Raw genomic sequence first — 15,520 nt, forward strand, 5'->3', positions numbered from 1 at the left:
ACTTGCCCAGGCTGACACAGCTACACAACATCTGGGGCTGAATTTGCACCCAGGGCCTCCAGGCCAGTGTTCTATGGCGCCATCTAGCAGCAGCCCTGAACAGACTGCTTGCCCCGCCCCCCGCCCCCCACTGAGTGGTTGGAGTGGGGAGGGTGGGGGCAGAGGAAGTGACTTGCCCAGGTTCACACAGCCACACAACATCTGGGGCTGAATTTGCACCCAGGGCCTCCAGGCCAGTGTTCTATGGCGCCATCTAGCAGCAGCCTCTGAACAGACTGCTTGCCTCCCCTTCCCCCCCCTCCCCGCACTGAGTGGTTGGAGTGGGGAGGGTGAGGGCAGAGGAAGTGACTTGCCCAGGTTCACACAGCTACACAACATCTGGGGCTGAATTTGCACCCAGGGCCTCCAGGCCAGTGTTCTATGGCGCCATCTAGCAGCAACCCTGAACAGACAGCTTGCCCCCCCCAGGGCCCACTGAGTGGTCGGAGATGGGGAGGGGTGGGGGCACGGTGGGATCTTGGACAGGAACTGTGCTTCAGAAGGCTAGGGATAGGAGGATACACAGGTTGAGGGCACTGATTGGCCTTGGAGGCAGAAGGCCCGCCTCCCCCCTCCCCATCTCTTATATTGATAGGAAGAGGCTCATCTTCCCCCTTGGAATCTTGGGACTTTTGGAGGAGAGTAAGTAAAGACTTGGCTTTTGTGCTTCCTTTCATCCTTCTTCCCAGCCCAGAGCCAGAGGGCAGTCCTCCAGCTCATTGACTACAACTCTCTTCACTTTTACAGGTGGAGAAACTGAGTCCCAGAAAGGTAATGGTACTTGGCTAGAGCCACACAGACACTGCAGAGGACTTGAACTTGACTCCTCTGCCATGGTGAGTAGCCCTGCTCTCTCCCTGCCCCTGCTGTGAGGGCTCTCCCTCCCCCTCAGCCACACCCCAGGGGGTAGGAAGGCTCTGTTCCTTCTTTGCCCTGCTGCTCAGTGGTGCTTGGGAAGGAGGGAGTTAAGAGCTGCTTGTGGGGGAGCTGGAGCCAGGGAGGGAGAGAAGCAGGGAGGGAGCAAGATAGGGAGACGAGGGGAGGGAGCAAGATAGGGACACGAGGGGAGGGAGCCTCGACTCTAGCCCCTCCCCAGCCCTCCAAGGTTATAAGTTCAGGGCCCCCAGCCTAGGTCCTGCTCTTTTCCCCTTCCGGCTTCAGGAACTGATTTCAGTCAGCTGAGCAGTCACAGGACCAGCCTCTAGCCCAGTCTCTCTGCCTCCTGCCTCAGGCTCAGCCTCTAGAATCTGCTCTGGGGGTTGTGGGAGAGGGGAGGGGTGTGAGGCTCTTCACAGCTGCCTCTTTGGGGTAGGCTTCCTTCTGGGGATTTGAGAGGGATGGGGGTGTCTGAGGGGGTGATTCAGTGAGGGGAGGGGGAGAGGGGAGAGGGGAGGGGGCGCCTGAGTGTGGTGGGGAAAAGGAAGGGGGCGCCTGAGTGTGGTGGGGGAAAGGAAGGGGGCGCCTGAGTGAGGTGCCTGAGTGTGGGGGGGAAGGAAGGGGGTGCCTGAGTGTGGGGGGGAAGGAAGGGGGTGCCTGAGTGAGGTGCCTGAGTGTGGGGGGGAAGGAAGGGGGTGCCTGAATGTGGGGGTAAAGGTAGGGGGCGTCTGAGTGAGGTGCCTGAGTGTGGGGGGAAAGAAAGGGGCATCTGAGTGGGGGGGGGGCTGTAAGTGTGCAAGTGCAGGGGGTGTGTGTGAATGTGTGAGTGTGGAGAGTGGAGAGGAGGGGGTCTGAGCATGTGAGGAGGGAGGGAATTGGTGTGTGTGTGTTGTTGGTGTGCACGTACATGTGCACACACTCGCGAGGGCTCCAGTATGAGTGTGCTTGAACTCCGTGGCTGGCTGCCTCACCACTCAGGATTTCTTCCTTTCATTCCCTAGGAGATGGAAAGGGCCACACTGGCCACCTGGAAGGAGCGGGTGGAAAATGAGCTGGACAGAGTGGTAATGTTCTGGACCAAGTACTCCCATGATTCCCAGCACGGGTAATGATCACCTCAGGGCCCCTGGCCTTTGTTCCTCATTCCAAACTTAACCCTCCTTGCCAACTCGTTGCCCCAACTGTGGGCAGAGGTCCAGCATGGCTGCCCCCCTCCTCCCCAGTCCTTCCCTTCCCCCAACCAGGCATCGGTTCCCAACCCCCTCCCATCTTGCCCTGCCTTCCCCCTTTGTAGGCCCTGACTCTCTCCTGGTGTTTTTGTCTCCCTCCCACCTCTTCTTGAGCTCTTGAGTGCGCAGATATCTTTCAACCTGGCTCCAATCCAACCTAGAAACTTCTCCACCCCCACCCCCCACCATGGGGGGTCTGTTGGTAGCAGAAGAAGGCAATGTAGCAAGTACAGCCCGAAACAGCCTCCTCCCCTTAACTAATCTCCCCTCCTTTCTTCCAGGGGCTTTTTTACCTGCCTCACTAAGGAAGGCCAAGTATATGATGACCTCAAGTACGTGTGGCTGCAGGGGAGGCAGGTAAGGTGCCCCCCACCTCAGGGGAGACCCACGTATTCTGGCCCGTGTGGCACAGGCCTCGAGACAGGCCCGACCGCGGCATCCAGAATATCGAGAGGCCCGGCGCCTCCTTGGATCCAGCTACATTTAGCCCAGAAAGTGTGTGGGCTGCCCTAGGCTCTCCCCTCTCCAGATTAAGGTGTATAGAAGATAACGTTAGGTCCATATGCTTGGAAGAAGGGCGGAGAGAGCCGCGATTCCCCCAGCCCAGCCCGCACCGGCTTTCTCATTCCAGGTCTGGACGTACTGCCGTCTCTACCGAAAGCTGCAGCGTTTCCACTGGCCCGAGATCCTGGATGCCGCCAAAGCAGGTGCTTTCATTCTCTCTCTCTCTCCCCCATCCCCCCGAAAGCGTAGCCCCGTCTAGAATGAGAGGTCCCTACGGGAAAGGCCTTTTCGATCCCTGTCCCTCCTCCTCCCTGAGGAGGGGTTGGGAATAGAGTCGGAGCGAGGGGCTCACTTCCTCCCTTGTCACTGCTTCCAGGAGGGGAATTCCTCATCCGCCATGCCCGAGTAGCCCCTCCGGGGAAAAAGTGTGCCTTTGTGCTGACTCGTGATGGCCGCCCTGCCAAGATTCAGCGAACGATCTTCAGCGAATGTTTCTATACTATGGCCATGGATGAGCTGTGGAGGGCCACCGGGGACCCCCGCTACCAGGTATGTGGGCTAAAAGGGACTAGATCTCATTTTCCAGCTGAGTGAACATAGGCCCCAGGGAGAAAGTCATCTGTCCAAGTACCCAGCTAGGAAGTGGGAGATCTAAGAAACTCCTAATCAGTGTGGACTGGGAAGAGTTTTCTTTTTTTTAATGAAAGCTTTTTATTTTAAAAAGGTGCATGGATAATTTTTCAACATTGAAAACCTCAATTTCCCCCTCCTCCTCCCCTAGAGATGGCAAATAATCATAAAAAAAAATGAATCACGTTAAGAATATATGTTAAATCTAATGTGTATGTACATATTATGTATTTATGTCATTCTGGGGGGAGGAGATAAACCACTGCCAAGATTCAGGGATGCGGGCCCGGGCCCGGGCGGATGAACCCTTTGGCCGACCCGGGAGACTCAACCTGATCCCATTTCTTCCTTCCCAAGAAAGAAGCTGTGGAGATGATGGATCAGATCGTATACTGGGTTCGAGTGGACCCCACCGGCCTGGGCCAACCCCAGCTCTCGGGATCCGTGAAGGCCGACTCTATGGCCGTGCCCATGATGCTGCTTAACTTAGTGGATCAGCTCGGGGAGGATGATGATGTGATGTCCCGAAAATATTGGGAGCTGGGCGAATGGTGTACTGAGCAAATCTTGAAGCATCTCCAGGTTGGGTCCCCTGGGGACTGAGAGTGCAGGAACTGTGGCCAGCAAATTGTTTTAGGAGGGTGTGGGCTTGGGTAGGGCTGAGATTCTTATCTTTGAGGGCTTGGGGGAAGGAGTATAAAGTGGAGGAAGGATTTTTTCTGACTTTCCTCTCCCGCAACCTGACAGAGAGATGGAAAGGTTGTCCTGGAGAACGTAACTATGGATGGCAAGGAGATTCCTGGGTGCCTGGGAAGACAGCAGAATCCAGGTGAATGGAAAGGGAGTAATACGGTCTGGGCTTGGGGAAAAAAAAGAGCGTGCCGTATGTCCAAAGGTCGAACTCCCAGGGCCGGGTGGTAGGTCAGGAGGCCCGGGAGCTCTCGGCTTTGCGTCCAATGAGTGGCTCACGAGGTGAAGTTCCCAGGTGGAGGAATCCAGAGATGGTTGGGGAAGGTTGAATGTGCAGCTGAGAGGGAAGGGAGATAATGGGGGTCTTGACTGTGGCATCCCCGCCTCAGGTCACGCCTTGGAGGCCGGCTGGTTCCTGCTGCGCCATGCCATCCGCCAGCGAGACACTGAACGCAAAGCTCTCATCATTGAGAAATTCATCCTGCAGCCTTTCCAATCTGGCTGGGACACTGAAAATGGTGGGATCTTTTATTTCCAGGATGCAGATAAGTTCTGCCCCACCCAGGTGAGAATCCCCCAAGCTCTCTGCTTAGGTCCCAGCATCCACGCTAGAGTTGAGACTTCTGTATTCTGCAGGGAAGGCAGGGAACTGGGCTCTAAATCTTATGTTCCTACCCTTGGAGAGACAGGACACTGAAGCACTTCTAGACCCAAAGTGGGAGTGGACAGTGTTGAACCAGAATCTGGAGAAACGAGGGATGTACTGTCGTCACTGGAAAAGGGGCAAAGTCCAGGGGGCTCACTCTAAAGAAATGAATAGAGAGACAAAGTTGGGGGAAGGGTGGCTTAGAGATGAGTGGTTGAAGATTGTCTTTTCCTCCCCCGACCCCAGCTGGAGTGGGACATGAAACTCTGGTGGCCTCATAATGAAGCCATGATCGCCTTCCTCATGAGTTACAATGAGACCAGGGACCCCCTGTTGCTCCAGCTTTTCTGCCAAGTCGCTGAATATGCCTTCGAGAAGGTAAGAAAACATTCAAAAACCTCCAACCAGGCAAAGATCTGCTTGCTCTGCTTAAGTCCTGCCTAGACTGGAAAGGGGTAAGGAGGGAGGGGAGACCCAGATGGGGAAAATCTAGGGGCCTGCCCGCCCAGGGGGCAACCACAAGGCACATATCAGCTTGATAGGAGAAGACTTGTCACCATGAGGATCGCCCCCAAACAGAAGAGGCTGCTTTAAACCCCTCAGAGAGGTGGCTTTGTTCAGCTTTTCAGTATTTCACGAATTTTTTTGAATTATCGTATATTCCCGCTGCACGTTTTTATTGGGTTGAAATCAGTCACCATTACTGTGAATTCAAATAGCTACAGCTGCTTTATTGTGCATAGGAATTGTAGAGAATTCCTTATTGTTAGAAGTCAGGCTGAAAGGCCCCTCCCCCAGTGATATTATTTGTGTGTGTGTGTGTGTGTGTGTGTGTGTGTGTGTGTGTGTGTGTATATATATATATATATATATATATATATACACACACACACATATATATACATATATATAATATGTAGTATATGATATAATGTGTATATAATACACATTATATCATATACTATATATTATAAATATTATTATTGTAGTGTTCTTGATCAAGGCGGGATCTGTGTAGATGGCTCAGGTTCCGTGATGCTGAAGCAGTGCTGCCAGACTCACAGACAGGACCACTGAACTGTAACATACCAACTTAAATCTGGGCTTTCACCACAGATTTAACTCAATTACTTGTTGATCCGATTCTGGGGTCTCTCGCCTACATTGGACACCTCTGGTCTAGAACCGTAATGTGAAATCCTTCATGGGGTCTTTGCAAAATGGAGTCACGAAATTCACTTTTTAGTAAATGATTTGTTGGACCTATTTTACACGGGTAGCCGGTTCACATGTAAATTGCTCAGGCAAAAAGAGGTTTTGAGAGGGAAAAATTTAAGAAACCTTGGACTAATTGCTGGGGTTTTGATGGATGGGCAAGGAAGACATCTTTGCTGAGCTAGGACCTGAGTTGGATCTTGAAGGACAGAAATTCTGGAGGGGGTAGGAAGGCCTTGAAAGTTGAGAACCACCCAGTATGTTGGTGGAGGTAGGTTTAGCTTGAACTTACTTTCAGGTTTCAAATATTAAGTTTCGATTTTATCCCATTCTAGTTGGTTTCCACCCCCAATGTTCCTTCTCTGTGAAACTTCCCTTTACTACTCCAGCTCCTTCAGTTCTTTTCCTATCCATTTCTGCTTTCTGGCCTAGTCTTCTGTTTGGGAAAGGGGGATTATAATATGTCCTCACGATAGTTGTGAGGATCAGTGAAGTCATCATAGAAATGAAAAGTGCTTTGCCAGCTCTCCACCACCATACATTGAGAGAGGGCTGATGTCGGAAGTAATTTGTGGTGAAGCCCTATCTCTTCCTTATGAGCGCTCCACAGAGCAGCCAATTCATTGAGCCTTGAGGAACTCAGAAAGAAATGGGATGAGGGGTAGACCAGATGGCACAGTGGGTAGAGGGCTGGCCTTGAAGTCAGGAGGACCCGAGTTCAAATCCTCATCACTTCCTAGCTTGGTGACCCTGGGCGAGTGTCCACAATTGCCTAAGCAAAAAAGAAAGGGCACGGCGGAGGGGTAGGGTAGCCCTTTGGGGGTGGCACGTTTTGAAATATTCTCTCCTTTGGGTATGGAAATGTGGTATGGTGAAAAGAGCCCAAGATTCCCAGGCAGAGGAGCCTGGGTTTCAGTGCAGCTCTGCCCCTTTTTATCCCTGTGACTTGCAACAAGGCATTTCATTTCTCTGGGCCAAAGCTGGGTTCTCATTGGGAAAATGAGTGGATTGGACTGCATGGCCTCTAAGGTTATTTTCCAACTTTAAAAATCAAAGATTCTCAGGAACAGGTTATGATTTGGCTAAGCGAAAACGGGTCAAGCTGGGATCTGTTCCGTTTTTTCTGACTCTACTGCTCTTTCTTTTCCACCTCCGCTTTAAAGTGAGAGAAGTGACAGAGAAAAACTAGATCCTCTAATGTCCAGCCTCTCGCTCCCTTTTCACAATTGAGAGGCTGGAGGGGTGGAGGGGATGGCCAGTTTGGCACCTAACCCTGTCTCCTATTCCTCAGTTCTCAGATCCTGAGCATGGAGAATGGTATGGCTATCTGAACCGGGAGGGCAAAGTGGCTCTCAACTTCAAGGGGGGGCCCTTTAAAGGTGAGTGGAGACGGCTGATGGGAGTGCCAAGGGCATGCTGGGATGCCAGGACCGGGATGCCCCCATCTCCCTGCTCTGGGCTCTTCCCGCAGGTTGCTTCCACGTGCCCAGGTGCCTCTACATGTGCGAGGAGCTCTTCAAGGCCCTCTTGATGACCTCCTAAAATTCAGCGCCTAAAGACAGAGAAGGGCCAAACCTCTGCAAGCAACCATCCCGTTCTGCCCGAGGGGATTCGAGAAGCCTCAGCCCCACCCCAACCTGCAAAGTTTCAATAAAGTTTACTAGCATCTCCGGAGACTCCGAGTGTTCGTGGGGGGCGGGGCGCACCTGCGCACTGGGGTCGGGGGGGGGAGGGAAAGAGGAGGGGGTGGGGCCTGAGCAGCAGTTGGGGGCCGGAGCACCCGCCACCGAACCTTTCGGCTTCGGTAACGCTTCTTCGGAGCAGTCCAATGGCTCGGAAGGATGGGGGGGAGGAGTGGGAAAGTCGAATTCTAGGGGAGAACGAAGCAGGCTGCTCTAGGCTGCTCAATGGGTGACACCTCTGCAGCTGGGAGGGAACCCCCCGCGCTGGTGATTGGGCTGTGCCTGGGGAGGCGGCGACTGATTGGCTGAGGCCCGCCCCTTCCGCAACTGCTCAATAGCAACCTGGATCCCGCGGCGGCGGCTGGGAGCGCAGTTGCTTCTCCTCATCAATCCTTTACCCGGCTAAGTCCGCGTGGGTATCGGGAACCATGAACATCCGCAACGCTCGGGTAAGGGCGGAATGGAAATCGGGAGGTGGGAGGGAAGCAAGGAGGCAAAGGGCGCGGGCCGCGTGGAAATGGAGGGCCTGACGGCTTGTGGGTGTGTGCGCATGCGTTAATAAAGTGTCTTGAGGCGGGAATTGGTTTATTGGGGTGGAGTTTTGGAGGGGAGGAACCTAGCCTGTGAGGGCCCAGGTTTTCCATGGATGCGGGGTGGTGGTGGTGAACCCTGGAAAGAGTAACCTGCCCCCAACCATATGCGCTAGGCCGCATGACCCCTACTTTTTGGAAGGAAGAGGGTCATCGTGTTTCTTCTTTCCATTCCCATAGGTCTTACCTATTCTTGCACCCATACAGCCCATTCCTAACCCCATCGAACTGGCTCTATCTCCATGCTAAGGTGTCGGGCCTGGAGTCGGAAAGACTAATCCAACCTCAGACCTTGGGTAGCTGTATGACCCTGGTCGAGTCATGTCACCCTTTTGCCTCAGTTTCCCTACGTGTAAAAGTAGCTGGAGAAGGAAATGGCAGTTCTGCCACTCCAGCGTTCCTGGCATTTGACATTTGGGGTCACAGAGAGTGGAACGGGACTGAAAAAACATCTGAGCAATAGCAAAGTTTAGGGGAGAGCCCCATGGACCAAAGTCTAAGAATGAACACTTGGCTTGTCTTTTCCCACCCTGTCCCCAGCCAGAAGATCTGATGAATATGCAGCATTGCAACCTGCTGTGCCTTCCAGAAAACTATCAGATGAAATACTATTTCTACCATGGTCTGTCGTGGCCTCAGGTGTGTGTTTAGAGGGAATGGAGGAGGAGATGGGATTTAGTGTGGAGTGGGCTGGGAATCGATCACTGGTTTCAAGGGTAGTAGAACTGGAGACTTGGTTTAGAACACGCCCGCTCCTCCAGTCTATATATCCCCGAGCTAGTTATTTTCCTTCTCTGAGAGTCAGTTTGCTTATCTGTAAAATAAGAATTCCGTGGACTGCATGATCTCTGGGCTCCTTCTCAATTCTAATGAAGCCTGTGATCCTTCCAAGCCTGACATTCTGATTCTCTGCATGGTCAGGAGTTTGGGGTTTGGGATAAGAAGAATTCTCTTCTCACTTTGACTCTCCCACTTGCCCGTAGCTGTCTTACATCGCTGAAGATGAGAATGGGAAGATCGTGGGCTACGTCCTGGCCAAAATGTGAGTTGTCCTCTCCGGCTCTGTGCCCCCTTTCCCTGGATAATAAAAGCTTCACCACCACTGAGCCCTGATACTGACCCTTCTATTCATACCTCTGCTCTCCATGGTTCTCTAAAGCAGGAGGTGAAGATCCCCGGCCATTCTGTATGGCCCCAAGGCTTGCTCTCGTAGGTTGTGCCTTCCTGCTGGACACCGTGGGAGGTCCCCAGAAGCCTTCCCCCTCAATATCTGTGTCTGTCTGAACTTTTCTCTCTGGTGTCCATCTTCTTAGTCTCCTCTGCTAACTAAGCATTCAGCACACGTTAGTGAGTACCCACTGTGTGTAGGGAAGGGCTTTATGGGAGAAAGGAAAGCTCCGGGATCTAGATCCTATTCGTACAAAGTGTTTAGCACAGTGCTTGGCACTTATTAGGCAAGCTAGAAGTGCTTGTTCCTTTCCCTTTCCCTTGGGGATCCGCTAGTTTACTTTGGGAGATGTGTGTTGAACATACAATCAGCAGACTAGTGTTAGACTAGAGATGAAAACAGCTTCAGGTCTTAGCCAAAAGGAGAGAGAGAACATTCTAAAAAGAAAGTATCAAAACAGGAATGAATGTGCAGAGGACACTGCTAAAAATGTGTGTGGATGTATGGACATACATGCACCTGTAAATAGAGAGATATATACTCATATATACATGTAAACACAGGTATACACACACACATGTAAATAACAAGTATGTATACCCACATGTACGTATGTGTGTAAACGTACACACACACAAACGTGAATCAATATGGGCATATACACACATAGGGGTGGGTGGGTGGGTGTTTTATAGGCCCCTTGGGGAAAGTAATGAGTAAATACTAATCAAGCTTACTGTAGGCCAAGCATTGTCTTGGGACTGTTTGCCTTGATATGAGGTCTTCTCCCATTAGCTTCTAAGGTCCCCAAAAGTAGGGATTGGCTGGTTCACTTAGTGTGGGGCCTGTCTGGCACATAGTAAGTGCTTAATAAGTTCCAACTGCCTTGGAGCTAGAATACAAATATAAATGAAACAACTTCTGCTCCTAAGAAGCTTACATCTAATGGGGCAACAAGTGCCTATTTGTATGTGTATAGAGCTAATAAAAAGAAATGTGTAACTGTATATACAAAGCGAAATGCCCTCAGTAGGGGTGAGCATGAGTAGCCCGGTAGTTGGAATGGGCTTATTAACCTTTTTGGTGTCCAGGACCCCCTGGGGCAGACTGGGGAAGCCCAAGGATTTCTTCTCAGAATCATGTTTTTAGTGTAAGTGAAAGTATATATGTTTCAAAAGAAAGCAAACGTATTGAAATACATTTATGAAAGAATAAAACAAACAAGATCCTGGATCCCTGGCAGGGTAGAGGGAGAAGAGGCAAGGGCCTAGGAAAGAACCTCATAGAACACTCACAGTTAAGCAACCTGAGGAGCTACAAAATGGAAGAGAACTGGGGGAGAGGAGTACCCAAGAGAAGGGTCAGATGATGGAGTAAAGAGGGCAAAGGTCATCAGGGGGAGAGGAGTACCCAAGAGAAAGGTCAGATGCAGCAAGGAGGGCAAAGGTCATCAGATGGTGTAGCGAAGAGATGATTGGTAATTTAGGAGATGGTAGCTTCGCTCATGTATTTCTGTACTCACAGGCAAGCTTCTAATCCTTCCTCATCTTCATTTTCTGGCCCTAGGGAGGAAGATCCAGACGATGTCCCCCACGGACATATTACATCCTTGGTATGTAGACCCCTTTCTTTCTCTACCTCGGGCCTAGGACTGAAATTTCTGCCTCGGGGTAAAGGGAATATAGACTTGGCTGTTAGGTTTTATTCTCCTTTACTCACAACCTCTCTTATGATTACTTTTTCAAACCGTTAGGCCGTAAAACGTTCCCACCGTCGGCTAGGTTTAGCACAGAAACTCATGGACCAGGCCTCAAGGGCCATGATTGAAAACTTCAATGCAAAATATGTCTCCCTGCATGTTAGAAAAAGGTGAGAGCCAGAGGTAGAGTGAAGAAGGGGAGAAATGTAGACACATTTTCAATCAGAGGTGGAAGATAAAGGCCCCACGAACAGGGCCTGATGTAAGCAGTGAGGCCTGAGTGTCATCCTGGGAGGCAGGAATGAGGACTTTGTCAGATTGGTCTTCAAAGACAGCGGGGGTGACATTTTGAAGTGGGGGAAAGGTCTTGGCTTAGGGTGAGGAGTGGAGAGGTGGATGTTCGGGGAGGGATGCTTGGTTGGGGGGAGAGGGGAGAGATGGTGATAGACTTTGTTCCCTTTTAAAATTCACCACGTTCACTGGCTATTTATTGTTTTACAGTAACCGGGCAGCTCTGCATCTGTATTCCAACACACTTAACTTTCAGTAAGTCATCCCAGGCCCTCCTGAGGGAAATGGGAAGCCTGGGCCAACGCTAGGCAAGTTGGGACATGTGTGAGGAAGAGGCCAGGAAGAGACCTCCTCATCCTTTGCTCTTCCATGTGGATGCCAGGTTGCAGCAGAGGTGTTGCAGGCCCAGGCAGATGTGACCCTATAGAAAAACATGGGCCACTCTTAGTTCGGTGACCTCTGGATAAATCTCTCCCGTCTTTGGGTTTCTCACTCCTCCTGTGTGCCCCGAGATGGTTGGATTTGGTGATTTCTGAGGTCACTCCTCGTGCCGTTGTGCGGCACGGCGAAACGAAAAGATCTTGATTTTGAGAGTCAGGAGAATCGAGTTAAAAGCCTGCCTCAGACACTTGCCTTGTAACCCTGGCAAGTATCTGAGTTTCAATTTGCTCATCTATAAAATGGGGCTTCCTGCCTCACCAGGCTACTATGAAGAGAGTTTGGAGCCCTTCGAGTGCCATAGAGATGTGAGTGGTGTGGATGGTAAATGATGATCCAGCTTTGGTAGGTGGAAATGTGTTACGGAGAGCTTTCCCAGGGCAAGGTGGCAGCTGCTTTTTGCTCCTTATGTTTCTTTGTGAGTGACTCCCTGCAAAAGTTACCTAGTGGTGCAGAAAGGCCAGAAAGGTGACCTCTGAATTACTCAAATAGACTGATGTCTATGGTGGTGGTGACTGTGAACTAGAAAGGCAGAGCCAGGTGGAGGAAGCTTGGCAGGAGGGCCTTACGGCAGAGCAAGAGAAAGGAGCCTGACAGGAAGTAGAAAGCCTAGAGTCTTTGGGGTGGTCCTCCAGCCACTGCTAAAGCCCTTCCATTCCCTCCTTCCTACACAGCTCTAATTACCAGGAATTCTCATTGGGCTGGAATTGATCTTTCTGTACCATCTTCCCTGGTGTTCTTAGATCTGCCCTTTGAGAAGAGGCCTTTCAGGCACCTGGATATGGCTAACGTTGCCCATCCTTCCTCCCTCCCCTCCAGGCCTCTTATCTCTAGCTAAATTTAGGGGCCAGTTGCTGAGTCCAAAGTCAGCAGCCCCTATTTCACCTGAATGGAGAATGACCTTACTCCTAAAGGTCAGCCCTAAGACCAAACATTGTATGCCAGATGTGATCAGGTCAAGACTGGAGAGCCTGTGCTGAGCTAAGGGGGAAAGAGAAGGGAAGAGGGAAAAAGCATTTCTATAGCGTACACTATGTACCAGGCTCTGTGCTCAGCTCATATTTGCTTCTCGGGGTAGCACTAAGAATGGGTGCTATTATCATCCTCCTTTTACAGATGAGGAAACTGAGGCAGAGGTTAACTGACTTGCCCCAGCTCACATAGCTAGTAAGTCTGAGGTGGAAATTGAACTCAGGGAGTGTCTGTTGGTGGTACAAGAAGTGGTGAGCTGTGCTTAGCTCTCAAGTTATTCCTTGAAAAGTCTTCGGCACCCATGGAGTCGAGAACTAATGCCTCGTGACAACTTGGAATCTTCTCTGCAGCACCCCTCACCCCACCCCCGTGTTGTCCTTGATTATTCTCCTTGGCTCCTACCTTGGATGCTAACTTCTCGATCCAAAGACAGGTTGTTGGGCCCTGTTCTCACTTGGTGAGAGAAGGGAAGGAGACCAGAGAGAATTTCTCCCACCAGGCCCCCTTTCCCTCTTTCCTCCTCTCCCGTTCTCTTTTCAAGAATCAGTGAGGTGGAGCCCAAATATTATGCCGACGGGGAGGACGCCTACGCTATGAAGAGAGATCTGACTCAGATGGCCGAAGAGGTTGGTAGAGAACAAGTCTTGGAGCTTTGCTGCAGCTGGAGTCGGGATGGGGGAGGACACCTCAGAGAAGCTGGTTGAATCCTCGGATTCAAAGATTCCCTGAGGTCCAAATGGTGGGAGAGAGTGGAAACATTGCCGAATGAAAGATTTGGGAGACCTAGGTCCTAGACCCGGTTTTGTCACTTAATAGCTGTGTGACTTGGCAAGGAACTTTGCCCCTGTGGGCCCCAATACCTTCCTTGTGTAAAATGCTCAGATTTGGGTTGGGTGATTTGAGGTCCCTAGCAGCTCTGACCCTCTTTGACAAGAGAAACCAGGACACCTTGGCTTTGTAACAAAGTGAGGGAATTCCCCGACGTGGCGGGGAATGGAGGAAGACAGGTAAGGTCCCTGGTGATGGCCATGGCAGGAGCAGGCCCCTCAGTGACAGTTCTTCACCTGGGCTCTGGGGGTTGGTGATCTTGGACAGGGAGGGGGGAAATGACTTCTTTTCTAATAGAAATGTAGCATTTCCTTCAATTATTCAAAACTATGATTGAGAGAAGTGTTCCATTAGATTCAGAAGCCTGCTTGAGAGGGTGTCGGTTAGCAGCAGTATAAGGTTTAGACTCACTGGAGGGGATCGGGGCTGGGCCCGGGCCCCAGAGAGGTGGGAAAATCTTTTACTTAGGCGTAGGATTTGTCAGGGTTTATAAGTTGCTTTTACCTCCTTTATCTTTAATCCTTGGGACAGGTCTGTGAGGGAGGCAGGCAGGGCAGGCATTATTGTCCCCATTTTACAGATGAGGAAACTGAGGTCCAGAGAGGTGAAAGGACGTGCCTAAGGTCACAGCGGCAGAGCCAGGACTAGAACCCAGGTCTCCTGACTCCCTCCTGGTCCGGTGCTCTTTCCACTATGCCACATTGCCTCTTCCTAGAGACAAAGGATGGTCTCTCTGTTTTCCTCCTGATTCTCTCTGTTTCCCCCTTTCCCTCCCCCCACCTTCTTCCTGTCCATCTGTTCCTCCACTTGTCCGTCTACTTGCTCGTCCTTTCACCCTCATGGTAGCTGAGGAAGCAACTGGAGGTGAAGGAGAAAGGCAAACATCTGGTGCTGGCCTCCCTGGAGAACAAGATGGACCCCAAAGTCAACCATCTCGGGGAGTGCTGCCGTGAGGAGAAAGGCCTAGGCCCCACAGCCGAGGACAGCAGCGGCGGTGACAGCAAAGACCTTAGTGAGGTCAGCGAGACCACCGAGAGCACTGACATCAAGGACAGTTCCGAGGCCTCCGACTCCACATCCTAGAGTTCCCAAGCTCTGGGATTCCATTGTTCATCTGCCACCCCCATCTCGTGTTTCTCCTCCCCTTTACCTCCCATCAGTCCTTCCTATTAAAGCATTTGGGGCCCTGGGGGCTTTGTTTTTCTGTGAGGAAGTGGTTTTTTTTTTTTTTTCCTTGTTGGGGGATTCTGCAAGAGGAGAGAGACCGAAGGAGGGGGAGAGAGAGAAAATGTGTGTGTGTGTGTGTGTGTGTGTGTGTGTGTACACATGCGTGAATTTGGAAGTCCTGTGTTTGTGTTTACCAGAAAACACTTTTGGAATACAAGACACGAACAGCTCAGCGAGGCAGCCCCCAAATCCAGTGGTATTCTAATCTGCATTAGTGACGGAGGGAATAATTCTCTTTCTTGGCAGTAAATAGGCAGAGTAGGGAGGGTTGTGGCAAGCAAGCACTTCATTTTAGAAAGGGAATTAACAAATGAAGGGACAGTGGTGCAGTGGTTAGAGAGCTGACCAGTAATCCTCCTCGGGCAAAACTGGCCTCTTAACAGGTTGGCTATGTTAGCCTGAGGGAAACAGATAAGTGGCATTTCTCAGTGCTCTTGGTGACTCACTAAGACTAAATTAAAAAGAAGGTGCCAATCTGAAATCGCAATCATCATAGTTCAATAAGCATCAGTGCCTACTACGTGCCAGACACTCTCCTAAAGTGCTAGGGTTGTAAAAAGGGGCAAAAGTCCCTGCCCTCAAGGAATTTTGTCTATTGGAGGAGGCCACGGGCTAACAAATACACATACAAACAAGCTCTAGACACATTAAATGGGAAATAATCAGAGGGAAGGCTTGGGGAAAGCTTTCTGTAGATTTTAGTTGGGATTCAAAAGGGGAACTGGGGAGGTAAGTAGTGAGGGCCTAGGAGGGAGATTGTTCCAGCCCTGGGGGTACAAGCCAAAGACTATGATAG

The 15,520-nt window shown here is 51.0% G+C and overlaps 2 protein-coding genes across 3 annotated transcripts; both read left to right on the forward strand.

Annotated features, from left to right (window-relative positions):
• Nucleotides 1-564: 564 nt before the first annotated feature.
• RENBP (renin binding protein) lies at nucleotides 565-7,497 on the forward strand. Of its 2 annotated transcripts, XM_051968319.1 has the most exons (12): nucleotides 565-681; nucleotides 787-875; nucleotides 1,917-2,020; nucleotides 2,426-2,501; nucleotides 2,776-2,851; nucleotides 3,025-3,197; nucleotides 3,636-3,860; nucleotides 4,026-4,107; nucleotides 4,358-4,533; nucleotides 4,861-4,992; nucleotides 7,121-7,208; nucleotides 7,301-7,497. In XM_051968319.1, the coding sequence occupies exons 2-12, from the start codon at nucleotides 873-875 to the stop codon at nucleotides 7,369-7,371; spliced, it is 1,206 nt and encodes a 401-aa protein (XP_051824279.1). In that variant the 5' UTR covers nucleotides 565-681; nucleotides 787-872; the 3' UTR covers nucleotides 7,372-7,497. The 2 variants fall into 2 exon arrangements, with proteins under 2 accessions (XP_051824279.1, XP_051824280.1); XM_051968320.1 differs by lacking the exons at nucleotides 565-681; nucleotides 787-875 and adding an exon at nucleotides 1,192-1,347.
• A 334-nt stretch (nucleotides 7,498-7,831) lies between these two features.
• NAA10 (N-alpha-acetyltransferase 10, NatA catalytic subunit) lies at nucleotides 7,832-14,706 on the forward strand. Its single transcript, XM_051967982.1, has 8 exons — nucleotides 7,832-7,960; nucleotides 8,642-8,740; nucleotides 9,085-9,143; nucleotides 10,836-10,881; nucleotides 11,023-11,138; nucleotides 11,470-11,514; nucleotides 13,211-13,295; nucleotides 14,344-14,706. Exons 1-8 carry the CDS (start codon nucleotides 7,940-7,942, stop codon nucleotides 14,578-14,580), a joined length of 708 nt encoding a protein of 235 aa, XP_051823942.1. The 5' UTR covers nucleotides 7,832-7,939; the 3' UTR covers nucleotides 14,581-14,706.
• The last annotated feature ends 814 nt before the right edge of the window (nucleotides 14,707-15,520 follow it).

The sequence above is a fragment of the Antechinus flavipes genome, chromosome X (assembly GCF_016432865.1).
Source record: "Antechinus flavipes isolate AdamAnt ecotype Samford, QLD, Australia chromosome X, AdamAnt_v2, whole genome shotgun sequence".
Lineage (NCBI taxonomy): Eukaryota > Metazoa > Chordata > Mammalia > Dasyuromorphia > Dasyuridae > Antechinus > Antechinus flavipes.